We start from the raw sequence: 15,206 nt of genomic DNA, 5'->3' as shown, positions 1-15,206 counted from the left end.
TTCTAAAGTTTGATGTATTATAATAATTTATAAGATCGGAAACTTACATTGTGATGGTGATATGTTACAGTCTGACTCATAGAAGTCAATCACCGGTTTTTGGGTGATTTGGATTATGTAAATGTTATGTTATATTTTGTGCATTTGAATGGAAACTGACATTAGGAGAGAGTTCAACTGTTCTGCCGTTGAAACTGAAACTCAAAATTTAATTATTCACATAGAACATTTTTGGACATTCTGTAATTTCACTGCCTAATATGATCCTACAAGCGAGATAGCTCATAAAACAAGCTTGGCGGCTGAAGTAAGTAAGGCTGATGTATCCACGCAGATATTTAACAGTTTACCTCTGGTAAATTGCTATATAGTACATATAAAATAGACGATTATAATGTTAGGACACTTGATACGGCGCGATTAATTTATCAAAAATGTTATTAAGGGAAAAATAGAAGGGAAGTGAGGGAGTTGAAGACTAAAGGAATAGCTACATCCAGCAAATTAAAAGCAAAATTGAAGTCGTGTCGTATCAATATAGAGTATGATGGAAGATGTGGAAAGTGGTAAGAGCTCCACTGACGGAAGCATGGCTTTTAAATTATGAATGAATGAAATTGCTATTGCTAGGGAGTGGCGGCCCCATTACTAACAATCCCCTCCCCTCCCAGTAGTTCTAGGTTGTTGATAAAACGTCATAAAGCGATAACACAAAGTTCATTGCCTGTTGTTGTAATCTGCAGTGGCCTTGGGGGATTTACTATGGAATGCGGCTACGGTTCTCATAGCGTTTGTTCTCTGTCGTTGTTTTCTAAATATATACAAATAAATAAAATTGCAAGTGTCTGTTTGTGATTTCAAATTAACAGCTTTTCAATAAATTCATATGAAAGTACGTAGGGTACTTACATCACAATTAAGTTAAATCTTACATATAAAATTCTCGAGTCACGATGTTAGTTACCATACTCCTCCCAAACGGTTTGATCGATTTTTATGAAATTTTATATGCATATTCTGTAGGTCTGAGAATCGGCTACTATCTATTTTTCAAGTGGTAAGGGATATCCACCCCTATATATATTTTTTTATTTTTTCGACATGCAGATGTAGCAGGTATTAGTATTACGAGGCGCTGTTAACTCAGATGGGGTAGGCAGAGTTATTATCAACTGTCGACGTGACTAATGACGCTATACAGTCTAACTTTATAACACTGCACTTTATTTCGTCTGCGTGAATAGAACTATATTATTAAAAATAAAAGTAGCCTAAGTTACTCCTTATTACATTAGCTACCTACCAAAAAAGTCTGGTCAAAATCGGTCCAGCCATTTCAGAAATTAACCGGAAAAAACAGACAGACAGACAAAAATGGTAAAAAATGTTATTTTGGTGTATGCACCGTATTTATATTCTTACTATTAGAAAAAATACTAGATTAGAAGTATAAACTAATATCATTATAGTACCATCTAATACAAGTCTAGCTAAGCTATCGATTTCTTCTTTTTTGAAGTCTAATTGTACTAGTTTCAAATTTTTAAAATAATTTCCTGTCGATAAATAAACCATTTCCCTAAAGGTCTCATGATGGAGTGTCTGTTTGTAATATAACAGTCTTTTACTACATGCATATGCATGACAAACAGACAGACAGACAGACAAAAATGGTAAAAAATGTTATTTTGGTGTATGCACCGTATTTATATTCAATGAATATAAATACGGTGTTATTTATTTATATGTATAGATTAAGGAAGAGGGATATATATTTTCGTATCTTACTAATAAATACAAGTAAATAATTCCAATTTATAGTACCTCTCGCGACGTAATCGACCATTTGAACTTTGTATGTTTGCTTTGAGCGTGCGTTAAACGCCGAGAAAGTTTTAATATTTTAATATGATAACGGGGTGATATCAGAATTTATATGTTTGTTTGTGTTATGTACCTATAGGCTATCTCCCGACCCGGGCCGGGGTGAACTGATAACCCTCGGGTCAGGTATAAACGCATGGTCAGTACGTGAGGAGATTAGTCCACATGTGGTAATTGTTGCGAAAGGGGAGGGGACTGTCAGTAATGTGATTAGTAGCCACGGTGGACTAGCGGTTTAGCACAGCGCTTTACTTCAGATGGTCGCGGGTTTGTTTCCTCCTACAGCACAAATATTTGTAGTTGTGAGTGTGATTGATTGTGTTGGTCTGGGCGTTTTCTATGTATATTAGGTTTGTATTTACAAAAAGCTTCAAAAATGATGGATTGCCATACAAACTTTCATTCCTTATTTTATTTTACCCCTTAGAGTGAATTTTTTTATAAACTGAATGTCATATTTATTTATATTTAAGCCTAAAAAATAATTTTCTAACTTCAAAAATGTTACTTCCATGCAATCTTCCTTCTACTTTTCAACCTCTTAAAAACCTTTTTTCGTATTAAAAAGTAGCCTATGTTCTTTCTCAGGGTCAATACCCTAATGTACCAAATTATTATACATTCGAAAATTAAATCGGTCCAGTAGTTTTGGCGTGCAAGCGCGACGGACAGATAGACCGATATAGTTTCGTATATATAAGGAATTATGGATAAGGATAATGAAAGATTGTGTAAATATTTGAAATATTTCGTTAACAATACAAATTTGGTTCTTTAAAGAAATGTGACCTCACATAATTCAGGTCTCCTACGCTTATTGTCGACCAGCCCCCCCAATTATATAACACTTTATTCACACGTGGTATATAATAAATATATATATATATATAAATACACTATTATCTACAAAGCGTAATAATTTATAATAGAAAAGTACCAGCGTCATCTTCCTGTGTGGAGCGAGATTGAACAAGTATAACTAGTTATTATCGACGCGATAAACTAATCTTCTGGTGATATAAAAGCAAATAGCGTTCTATTGATAACGGCCAAACAGTTTTAATCTGTACTCGAAATATCTTTATATGTATTATGTATTATGTAAAGATAAAGTATAATCTAGCTTAGTTTATAAAAAAACACGCTTAATGGAGAATCAGTGATTAGTTTATATCAATGACAATGTTCCTTATTGTGTAGGTATAAAGAATCTTGCCTGTAAATTTTAATTGAGGCCTATTTAGTGGATCACTCACTAATCTGACAGCATACAAATTTATCATACATTATCACTTTTCATATAACAAACGTTTGTGCTCGAAAATCCCTGTTCTGTTATACGTTAGGTATCAGCTTGTATTGCTAACCGACCCATCCGTATTACAGTACCCATAATAAGTATATCGTTTTTTCTCTTTTTTTTATTTTTGCACTTCTTGTATACTAAATGTAACGTTGATAATCGTGCCCATAATAAATAACAAAAAAAAGACATCTTACAAAACTAATATTTAAATCATCTTGTTATTATATTTTGTGCTAGCTGTACTCGCGACTTCGTCCGCGTGGAATTACTTGATTTCTCTAAAATAAAAGAATTTTTGTAATATAAATGTAGCCTAAGTTACAATCAGCTACCTGCCAATAAAAGTCCCATCAAAATCGGTCCAGCCATTTCAGAGATTAGCCGGAACAGACAGACAGACAGACGAAAATTGTAAAAAATGTTAATTTGGGGTATGTATCGTATTTATATTCATATGCATGTAGTAAAAAACGGTTATTTCAATATTACAAATAGACACTCCAATTTTATTTATATGTATAGATAATCTAATCAGGAATAGTTAATTAACACTCTTATAGAATTGGACACTTTTTATTTATCATCGTCTGCTTCTTACTTATGCCATTCATTTGGGGTCGGCGTAATATGTATTTCTCTTCGATTTATCGCAGTTCAGTCATCTTATTAGTGATTTTTTTCTAATTTCCTTTCTTGCAATATTATCTTTCACCCTTATAAACATCCACATTCATATGTAACAATTTCTTTAAAATATTTTCTTCTTTCCCAAATACCACTTCCTTTACTATGAAATTATTAAATCATTTCATTTCATAATTTAAGAGCTGCGCTCTTGTCGGTGGATCTCCCGCCACCTTCAACGATCTTCCATCAGTCCTTTTAGCTGTTGATACGACACAACTCCAACTTTTTCTTTAACTTGCTTGAAATAGCTGTGTCTTGGTCTTCATCTTCCTCTCTTTCCATCTATTTTTCCTTCAATAATTTTGTGATATAAAAGTATGAAATTAAGAGCGGATAACAGATAGAATACTAGACAAATGTCAAAGAGATTGTCTATCTCCGAAGCAGCAGTGTGAGATTATGACCTAAGTCGTAATGGTCATGATCGCACCCTTATATTGCCGTTCGATTTAGCTCAAATGGGACTGAAGCAGTGAAAAACTACGCTTGGGAATGATGACAACCTTCTGATATATAGTTATATCTCGTAGTATGAGGATCTTGACTTAGAGCAATCAGCCGTTAATCCATTCGTTATCATTATGTCATTGACCGCTCATTTTTTGCTGCGTCATTTCCTCCTCAATACCAAATGCTAAGTACACCAATTTCTACGTGTATTGACTTAGTTGTTAGGGCAATATAAATATAACAAACTCAGAGTTACATTTATAATTTTGGTTTAGAAGTCGGATCAGTTCGGTTTTATTTTACAATCTACCTATTACCCGCTACTTCGTTTTTTATTTTTTGTAATAAAATCAATAAGCGTAGCCTAACTTACCTCCATATAACATTAGATATCAGCGGAACAAATTCCCGTCAACATCGGTTCAACCGTTTCAGAGATAACAAGCATAAACAGATAGAAAGACCTTTTTTAAATTAATGCCCTTATAAAGAACATATATACGATACTTACATCAAGTACCGTACCGTGTATATGTTCTTTTATAGGCATTTAGTGAAAATCTGTTTTTGGTACTTAAAATTGTCTGCATGGAACCTTTTTAAACTTTCTTGTTTAATACACGAAAAGGCTTAAAATTGTCATCTGCGTGGAATATTATTAATTTTAATTATATGTATGTTTTATATTGTTTCTATTTTAACTAATTTTGCGTCTCTACTATTCTAAATGACGCTTGGTGTGTCATTATAATTAATTATTTACAGTACATTAGTCACTATCAATCTAACGAAGGTATCGTTAATTATTAAAATCCGCTAAGCTGTTAAGATGTTGATATGATAAGGACATACATAATTAAAACTTGACAACATTATTATATTATGAGTCTACACCAATGATGTTTGTGTTCACAGCGGATACAGAATTCGAACTCTATTCTTTCTAATTGCTCTATAATTTAAATTAGAAACGAATGGAATGGCAATTCCTTCGAGTTCCATACGTTTGATAGCCTCGGTGGTCTAGTGGTTTAGCACACCGCTTTACTTTAGGTGGATTCGCCGGTTCGATTCCTCAGTACAAAATGTATTCGTCAGTATGGTTATTTGTATTTGGTGTAAGTTATTATATTCGTTGTCTAGTACTCATAACACCAGTTCTGCTTAGCTTGGGAATAGATGGCGCTGTGTAAATTGTCCAGGACTATTATTATTATTTACATTTTAATAATTCTGTAATTAAAGCTAATTTCGCAAAGAGGCAAGATTTGCAGGCCGTGAAATTACAGGGTACAAAAGCATGGTATATTAGTTCTATAGGATGGTAACGTATGGATGGTAACCCACGGTCGTCACATGGTAACGTGATGTCCGTTACCACTTACAAAGGTGGAACATCAGATTGTTTGGTATTTCAATTTTTTTTGTTTTATTGTGGTACCTAAATCCAAACATAAATTAGTCATCGGGTAGTGTAATACTGAAACCGATTCTTTTCGGGCTGTAACTCGTCGATACGGAAACTATAATTCCACTATTGCGTTCGACAATCAGGTAATGTGAAAACGGAAGTAATCTCCGTTTATCTACAACGATAAAACAGACAGCCAGAGGAACGCTCCGAGAACAATTACTATTGTTATTGCTACGAGCATCAATAAAACAATTTGGAATAATCATAAAACTGTAGATAAATGTTATCATGCTTAATGTGTATTTATTTGTCACTGTGTATCATATAATATAGCGTATAACATACAATGTATGTAGATAGTGAAATGTATATAGTATAAGTAATGCGGGGCGCCCCGTGACGTCCGATGTTTAATAATAATAGTAATAATAATAATAATAATCTCAGGACAATTCACACAGAGCCATCTAGACCCAAGTTAAGCTAGCTAGAGCTTGTGTTATGGGTACTAGATAACTGATACATATACATAGATAGAAAACACCCAGACCGATACAAACAATCATACTCATGAATACAAATGTTTGTGCCGTGCGAGGAATCGAACCCGCGACCATCGGTCGTAAAGCGATGTGCTACACCGCTATACCACCGAGGTCGTCAAACAAACACAACAACAGTTTGTTAACAGACTTTATATAAAGAAGATTATTGATTGTATGGAATATTATTCAAAGTAGCAACTATTTATTACTTAGGAACTGGCCCGATCCTGTTGGTCGTAGCTTGATATATGTCCATCCTCGATAAATTAAGACACTAAACAATTATATGACGAGCTTTTGCCCGCGGCTTCGCTCGCGTTAAGAAGTATTATTATTAAGTATAGTTTTCCGGCTTTACAGTACTTTCATACAAACTTTTATACCCTTAGGGGTGGAATTTATCAAGACCCTTTCTTAGGGGATGCCTACGTCATAGTAGCTTTATTAATGTATGCAAAGTTTCAGCCCGATCGGTTTAAAATTGACAAACTTTCATACAAACTTTCATCCCCTATTATATCTCCTAAGGAGTAGAATTAACTAAAATCCTTTCTTAGCGGATGCCTACGTCATAACATCTACCTGCATGCCAAATTTGAGCCCGATCCGTCCAGTGGTTTGGGCTGTGCGTTGATAGATCACTATGTCAGTCACCTTTGAGTTATATATATTTAGATTAGCTAACTAGGGAATGCAATCCCGACTCGAGATTGCAAATTCGGGATCCCGCGGGATTAGAAATATCAATCCCGCGGGATCCCGGAATTTTCGGGATCCCGTCTAAATTTAAAAAAAATGTTGAATTCAGATGACTGAAAAAGCTAATAACTGCTTGTTTGTGATAGTGAGGTTAACTAAAATATTACTCGAAAGAAAATAAAAACCTTTATTCTTTAATCTTACCAACTAAATAATAATCAGGTTGTAAGGAAATTATATATATAATCAAAACAATAAGCTTATTTCAAGGGAATTAGGAAAAGAGTGATTGAAAATGACTCCTTAAAAAACAAAGGGTATTAATAGTTTCATCTGCTAAACGCATCTAATGTCCGTTGCAATGTACCCAGCTGTTGAGAATGCCCTCTCCAACTCAACGCTGGTTGGCAACAGCGTGGCGAAGCAATTATATATATTTTGTTTGAGATCCACACTCAAACAAATCCATTTCTTTTTTAAAATAGATTCTAATTTGTCTAAGCTCGTGGACGTGGATATACGTGCAAAAGGACTTTTAGAAGCTCGCAGAGTTTCTTCTAATTCCTCTTGAAGCGATTTATTAGTTTGTGCAGCACGTAAATTCAAATCTTACTTAATAAACAAACAATCCCGTCAATCTCGAACGGGATCTCGTCATAGGATGCGTCGGGATTGATCCCGAAAAATTACACGAGATCTCGCGAGATCGGGATCCCGCGGGATCGGGATTGCATTCCCTATAGCTAACCCGCGTAACTTCGTCTGCGTTTCATTTCCCCACCTTTTGCAATTTTTTTTCCATTGCAGCTCGGCTCCTTTTGGTCGTAGCGTAATGTTAATAGCTTAAAGCCTTCCTCGACAAATGGACTAGCCAACACAATAAATATTTTTAAATTCGAACCAGTAGTTCCTGAGATTAGCGCGTTCAAACAAACAAATAGCTCTTCAGTTTTACATTATTAGTATATATATATATATAGATAATATTTAAAGGAGAACACTAACATAATAACCTTGCCAATTTCCGTATCTTATTAATATTATAAACGCTAAAGTTCGTGAGTATGGATGGACGGATGTTTGTTACGCTTACACGTAAAAACTACTGAAAGGATTTTCATGAAACTTTACAGTAATATAGCTTATACATTAGAATAACATATAGGCTATAAATTTCATACGAGTGAATCCGCGGGCACAGATAGTTGGCACATATTAGTAAGCCATGACATTATATACATACCTACATGTGGAATCTCTCATGATCAATGGAACAAGAACGGTGGGTGTACCAGATAGTGTAATCTTATCTCATTTTCATTGATAGTAAGCTGTGATTGTGTTTGCCATTTAATTAGTTTTATTCACTGGAATGCTTCGTTATTGTATTTCTTGTGACCATTGTAGAATGAAATTCGTATTTGCATATATTATGTATAAGTTGTTATCTGCACCTGTTAGCGTGGAATCAGATTTTTTTAAAAATATCAACGTATCTTAAGTTACACTTTATAATATTAGCTGTCTGCCAGTGAAAGTCCCATCGAAATAGGTCCAGCTGTATGGAGTTTAGCAAGAACAAACAGAGACAGATTATATTTTTACTTGAGTTTTTTAATGGAAATGCCATGTATACTTTCATATGCGTTTACTGAAAAGTTGTTAATTGGAAATTATAAAGAAACACTTCTTTATTTATATTGACAATTTATTTACCAGTGGTAAAGTTTGTAGAAATCATCTGCGTAGGCATCCTTTGGCAAATGAAAATTGCTGATTTCGGTAACAACCGAAATCAGCAATTTGCAAAGCAGCTTATTTGTAGCCTGTGTTTTGTTTGTAGCGTGAGATGTGCCAGTAGTAACCCATATGCAAGTGGTATACGTTGAGTATGCAACGGAGGAGTATGAGATCTCGTACTCTTATAGTTTATATAGAGAAAGAGTGCAGAATACGAATATATATATTTCAAATTATGCCTAAAAATGTTTTAAATCTGAAAGAAAACACACTAACCATGTATTTGACATGGCATATATACTCATTTGTTTATAGTTAAAGTCAGTGGTCAAATTGAGAATAAATTAATATTGTTCGTCTTTAATATTATTTGTATACAGTCTTACTGAATGTTAACTTAAGTATGGGCGGTGGTAATTATTAAGTGTGGCGACCACTAGTTTGTAATGTCCGATGTACGTTGAACAGTCTCGCAACGTGGCGCCCAACGAGCGCGTGTACAGCCTGCGCACGCGGCCGCCGTCGCTGCTGCCGCCGTCGCCGCTGAGCCTGGCCAGCTCGGGGGACAAGTCGCTGGCGGCGCACACGCACTCGCCCTCGCTGGAGCGGCCCGCCAGCCAGCCCGGGCCGCCGCCCGCGCCCGCCGCCGCGCCCGCCACCGCCAGCTTCGTGTGCTACGTGTGCGGCGTGCCCGCGCCCAGCTCGCAGCTGCGGCTCGTCTACTGCTGCGCCAACCCCGAGCGGGAGCCCTACTACCCGTTCATCACCACGCTCAAGGCGCATCCGGACGCGAGTCCCATCAGTCCGCAGGGTGAGTGCGATGTGACGACGACGATTCGTTTGCAGCTCACCAGGTGGTTACGATCAGTTGAGCCGCGAGCGAGTTTGTCCCCTGTGCTGGAAAAATTATGAATGGAATTCGCTGTTACTACTTACCACCACACAGTTCATCTGGTGTCACCGTGAGATGAGCCGCGAGCGAGTTTGTCCTCTGTGCTATAAAAAAACTGTAGTGGAATGCGCAGTTACCACTTACCATCACTAGGCCAGTAGGAATGAATGACGTGCTGTGGTAAAGTGGATAACAGCTGCGTCTCACTCCATATAATGATCACGACCATTTTGTCGAGAGCGTATCAAATAAGAAGTTCTGAGAATTGTCCAGAGTTATAGTTATTTATAGAAATCTCAATTTGTTTGTCAATAAAGTTTAGACCCGAGTTAAGCTATCTAAAGTTGTGTTACGGGTACTAGATAAACAAGTACATATCGTTTTTTTTTGTACATATATAATATACATAGAAATGTTTTTAATACATTTATTATAAGAAAAAAGTATTTTAAAATTTTATTGACTGACGAGGTTTTATTAATGGTACTATAATTTTATTTTAAGGTGTGAATTAACCCTTTTGTGTGCGCAGGTATGGTTCAAATTTGCGCGTCGTGTTATAAGACCATTCCCCTAAAGTATCCGGCTTTTGGGGAGAATGGCGAACCTAATCCGGCGCATAACAACTCACATTCAAACAATATTAGGTGAGTATTTCTTAGCCAAATTATCTTTTGTATACATACCTCTTTTATTTCCTCTTTTGCTATAGTCCTAAGTATGTTATATACTATTTATTTTAAATATATATGCAGCTTGTTCATTTTTGATATAATTACTGATCCTGCTAGTCGATCCTTAGGCGATATAAATTATTAATTATTAAATTCAATTAGGGAATGTTGTGACCACCAGCATATACAGAAAGTAAAATCTCTGCCAAAGCGATCATCAGTCTATTTCATTATATATTTTTTCTTTTCGCATTATATTTATTTAATTGTTTTATTCTTTTTATAATAATTTTGTGTAAATATTTCATTTTTAATTTTCTTTTCTTTTACCTCTGGTATATGAGCCGGGTGATTTGCAGGTTTAAACCGTACGATATGAAGTCTAGTTCAAGTCAATCGGGCAAGCGGCCGCCGAACACCCTCGCCGCCAGTCCCCAGGGTCAGATCGTCTCCGGCGAGAATGGCATGGGTCTATATAGGTGAGTGGAGTAGCAATATCTGCTGTAGGAAGATGTTAGATAGTAGGCGAATAGTGACCCTATTGGTAGGAATGTATGGTTGCGTTTTCAATGCATGTGATGGATTAACTATGGATAAGAGTTTTTTAATATTACGTTGACGGCAAACAAGCATCCTATTATTTAGTAAAGGGTTTCTGTAGCTTACCGTGCTCATTCAAGAAAGATTTCTCAATTCTTAAGAAATCTTTCTTGAAAAATCCCATGCACATAGCACTAGCACTAGCAATGGTGAAAGGTACTTGTGGGCAATTATGTCAAATGATTGTCCAGAATAGAGTCGATTATATTTGATCGATTGTGGTTCTTCGCAGGCCCTTACAGTCCCCGGGTACGGGTTTCGACTATGACATATTGCCCGGGCGCCGCTGGGGTGAATCACCCCAGCGTCGTTCATTTTCGTCTTATTTGTTGAGGCCGGTTACAGTCTATTATGTAGCATGCTGAAGGAGTATTTGGATGAGGGTGGGTGGTAAAGTCGTCGGCGAGTGGATCGCGTAGGAGCACGTGGGTCGCGTCCGGTGGGCGCACGTGGAGCGGGCCGAAGTCACGTGGTGGGGTTACGTTCCCGCGGATCGCTCGCGAGAAAATCGTATACGCCACCCGGACGAACCGCTCCACCGCAGGGATTTGTATTTAGTCATTTGCGTTTGTTATATACCAGGTGCTACGTGTGCGCGGGCCTGTTCCCGCAGCAGTCGATGGAGTGGTTGTCGACGACGGCGGACTACATGAACTCGCACGCGATGCACTTCCCGTGCCTGGCGGGCGCGGGGGCGGGCGGCGGCGGGGGCGGCGGCGGGGGCGGGGCGGGCGGCGGCGGGGCGGGGGGCGGCGCGGCGGGCGGGGCGGGGCCGGGCGGGGGGCGGGGTGGGCGCGTGCTGGCGTGCTCGCGCTGCGTGCGACACCTCACGCGGCAGTGGGAGATGATGGACGCAGAGAGAGTGCCGCTAGAACACCGCAGGTGAACATTATACATGTTGTCACTTACAGCCACGCGAGACTGCTCTACAATGAGATATGAGTTTCTTGTCAGCTCGGGAGCACTGGAGCGCTCCGAGCTGACGGTAGGTTTGAGATATCATAAGAGTCTGTAATAGACCATGAATAAAGATATTTTGATTGGCACGAAATGGACTATGTACAGTGAGTCGGTCGAAAACATTATACCACCGGCTTTCGAATGAAACGGACGAGTTGTAAGCGTAGTATATTTTATCAACAAAGAAATTTGTAAACGTGGATGGAAGAATGTTTGTTACTCTTTGTCTCTAAAAATACTAAATGGATTTTGATAATACTTTAAAATTATATACGCATCAACTATCATTTAAAAAGATATGTAAATTGAACGAAATGCAATGATAAATGTGAAGTAAGTACAATGCAGACAAATTTGCCGTGTCAGCTAGTCTAAGAATCAGTCTTCAAACGACTATCCCGTTAAAAATGGTATACGTATGAGGGCCTACTTTTTTTGTACATACATGCATAGTATATCTACAAAACACCTAGACCAATATAAAACTCATAAATACAAATGTTGTACTGAGCGAAGAATCGAAGCCACGACCATAGGTTGCGGCGTGCCAAACCACTATACTACCGAGACCGTCTAAATGTAATACAGATTGATTTGCTCGAATCAAGGAGTAGATAATATTTGTTAATTTAACCAATAAGTTGTCATTTACAGATATAATATACCATCACCGTTACCGTCGAATTCGTCGATGAACGGCGACCGAGTCATACCCACACCACCGTCAACCACCTCCGATAGAACTGTTGCTAGCAATAGTGGTGAGTAACATTTGAAATTATACCATCCCCACTTACCATATACCATATATACGCTGGTCTAATTCTAATTTAGAGATTTTTGAGCGTTGGATATAATAATAATATCTCAGGACAATTCACACAACGCCATCTAGTCAGAAGCTAAGCAGAGCTTGAACAGAGTTATGGGTACTGGACATATATATATTTAAATATATATTAAATACATTAGTAATAAATGTATTAGTAACTCAGACCGAAACAAACTATCATACTAATGAATAGAAATATTTGTATCGTGTGAGGAATTGAACCCATGGCCTTAGGAAGTAAGACGGTGTGCTAAACATCCTTCTACACTGAGGATGTGAAGTATAAATATTAGGATGTATTTTTAATATTAGAATGTGGTTATTTCTGTACGAGCTACTTTTATATATTAATGTGTGTGTGTGTTTGGTTGTGTATTGCAGCGTGTACATCAATATACTGTTTCCTGTGCGGTCTCCACTCGGACCTCACGCTGGCGCGGATCCTGTACGGGCAGCCGCAAGGGAACGCGCCCTACTTCCCCTGTCTACTCACGCATCAGGTAACACATTTTCTTTAGTCGTTCACTCTTGACAGACTGGTCGTGGCTTGTATGATGGTATCTCTTCATTGTCTTCATTGGCGACAGAACTCACAATTTACCTGCTGGTAATACATTATCACTAAAATAATATGTGTTTTTTTATGTTATTGGGATGGAAAACAAGCTGAACATCACAGAAATAACAGGTGTTTTACAATAAAATACCAGAGTCTGTTATAAGAAAAAGAAAATGTCAAATAAAACACTTCCTTTGCAAAAAAGTTGACTTAACCCATCTGATATTATCTGATTACATTAATAATGAGTGTAAATGGTTAATGCCGTTATACGCCTATATACATGAACAGCTATGACTTCAAAAGTGCGAACATCACATTTCTATTATCAAAATGTGTTACAAGCTGAACATCACAGAAATAACAGGTGTTTTATGTAAGAAATAGAAAGGAAGTTGACTACCCATCTGATGGTAAATGGTAACCGTCGCCTATATACATGAACAGCTCTACGAACATCACAATATCATGTGACACTCGTGATACCACTTGTGCCTAGACTTGTAATATTTCTGTCAACATTCGGCATCCTTCAATTTGTTTACATAAATTAGATTAAATTTTTATATATTTAGTTTCGTGAATTTTACTATTTGGTAGTTTGTATTTAGATAACATTTATTTAAAAGAACAACACGCAGGTTTCTTGTGATGGATCTATTTTCCAAATGAGTAGTAGAATAGAAAAATATGACTATTCAATACTGTATTGATAGTATGTCTATGTGTGTAAAGATTCATTGTATTCCTTATTATAAAGCTGTTGCTGGTTAGTTTGGCATTAGATTGTTAGATTGCGCTGTGGTAGATGTATATGTTTATTTATTTATGTTTTTAATTTGTTACAGAGTCACCCAAACGCGGAGCAGTTGCGTGAGAACGGCTCCGCACTAGTCTGTACATTTTGTTACCATTCGTTGCTGAGCCAATGGAGGCGGTAAGTATTGACAATTTTTAATTAATAATATATGTTACTAATGTCATAAATGTGAAGGTTTGTTGTGAGTACGGATGGATGTTTTGTTATTCTTTCACGCTAAAACTAGTGAATGTATTTTGATGAATTTTTATGGTAACATAGCTTATACATCAGAATAACACATAGGCTATAATTGAAAAATATATTATGTAAATTGTGTGATATATAATCATAAGTACAACAATATACTGTACTGTCTGGTCTAGTGGGTTACTTATTTGGTTTTTCGGTTGTGATTTGAACATGACACAAGTTTGGAGGGAGAAATCTATAGTTCTACGGAACCAATTTTTAAAATTCCATTAATGTTCATTTGTCGAGGGAAGCAATAGACTATGTAACGTCATACTACGACTAATAATGAGAAATGTACCAAAAACGGGGGAAATCTCATGTAAACAAAGTTATGTTCAGGTAGTAAATAAATACGTTGAGTATTTCTACGAGTCGTGTAGTAGATGCTTTCGTTAGTTATAAAGTAGACACCTATCTGTGGAGCTGTGTATTGTGCACCTGGATACGCAGCTCCGAAGGAGGCCGGTATGATATAAGTGTGGTTGTGCAGGTACGAAGCGAGCGGAGGCTGCGGGCCCGAGCGGCGAACGTACAACACGCACGACTACCACTGCCACTTGTGCGGCATCAAGACCTACAGGAAGCGGGTGCGGGCGCTGCACATGAAGGTAACGTACAACACGCACCACTAGCACTGAACACGTACAATTCGCACCACTAGCACTGAACACGTACAACACGCACCACTACCATTGAACACGTACAACACCACTACCACTGTCACTTGTGCGGCATCAACAAACTAACAGTCAAATACTATAGGTGTGGTCAACATATTTAAAACCTACACTACATTTATGGCAACCCACCCACCATAGAAATACCCGTGTTTTGGGTACACTGAAAGTGTTTTTGCATCTGAAAGGGACACTTTTTTTGAAAACTGAATGAGAAAATAAATTTAGAAAAT

At 37.3% G+C, this 15,206-nt stretch overlaps 1 protein-coding gene across 1 annotated transcript in view; it reads left to right on the top strand.

Annotated features, from left to right (window-relative positions):
* Positions 1-15,206, top strand: part of LOC131854250 (uncharacterized) — a 185,965-nt gene that overhangs the window by 99,923 nt on the left and 70,836 nt on the right. The window contains exons 8-15 of the mRNA XM_059205381.1: positions 9,194-9,536; positions 10,150-10,264; positions 10,651-10,770; positions 11,474-11,773; positions 12,506-12,612; positions 13,065-13,183; positions 14,091-14,179; positions 14,787-14,904. Of these exons, the coding sequence (XP_059061364.1) occupies positions 9,194-9,536; positions 10,150-10,264; positions 10,651-10,770; positions 11,474-11,773; positions 12,506-12,612; positions 13,065-13,183; positions 14,091-14,179; positions 14,787-14,904 (1,311 nt within the window). The remainder of the gene's footprint in view (positions 1-9,193; positions 9,537-10,149; positions 10,265-10,650; positions 10,771-11,473; positions 11,774-12,505; positions 12,613-13,064; positions 13,184-14,090; positions 14,180-14,786; positions 14,905-15,206) is intronic.

The sequence above is a fragment of the Achroia grisella genome, unplaced genomic scaffold (genome assembly GCF_030625045.1).
Source record: "Achroia grisella isolate CSIRO2021 unplaced genomic scaffold, CSIRO_AGI_Agris_v1 utg971, whole genome shotgun sequence".
NCBI lineage: Eukaryota > Metazoa > Arthropoda > Insecta > Lepidoptera > Pyralidae > Achroia > Achroia grisella.
This window is presented reverse-complemented; position numbering and strand designations above follow the sequence as displayed.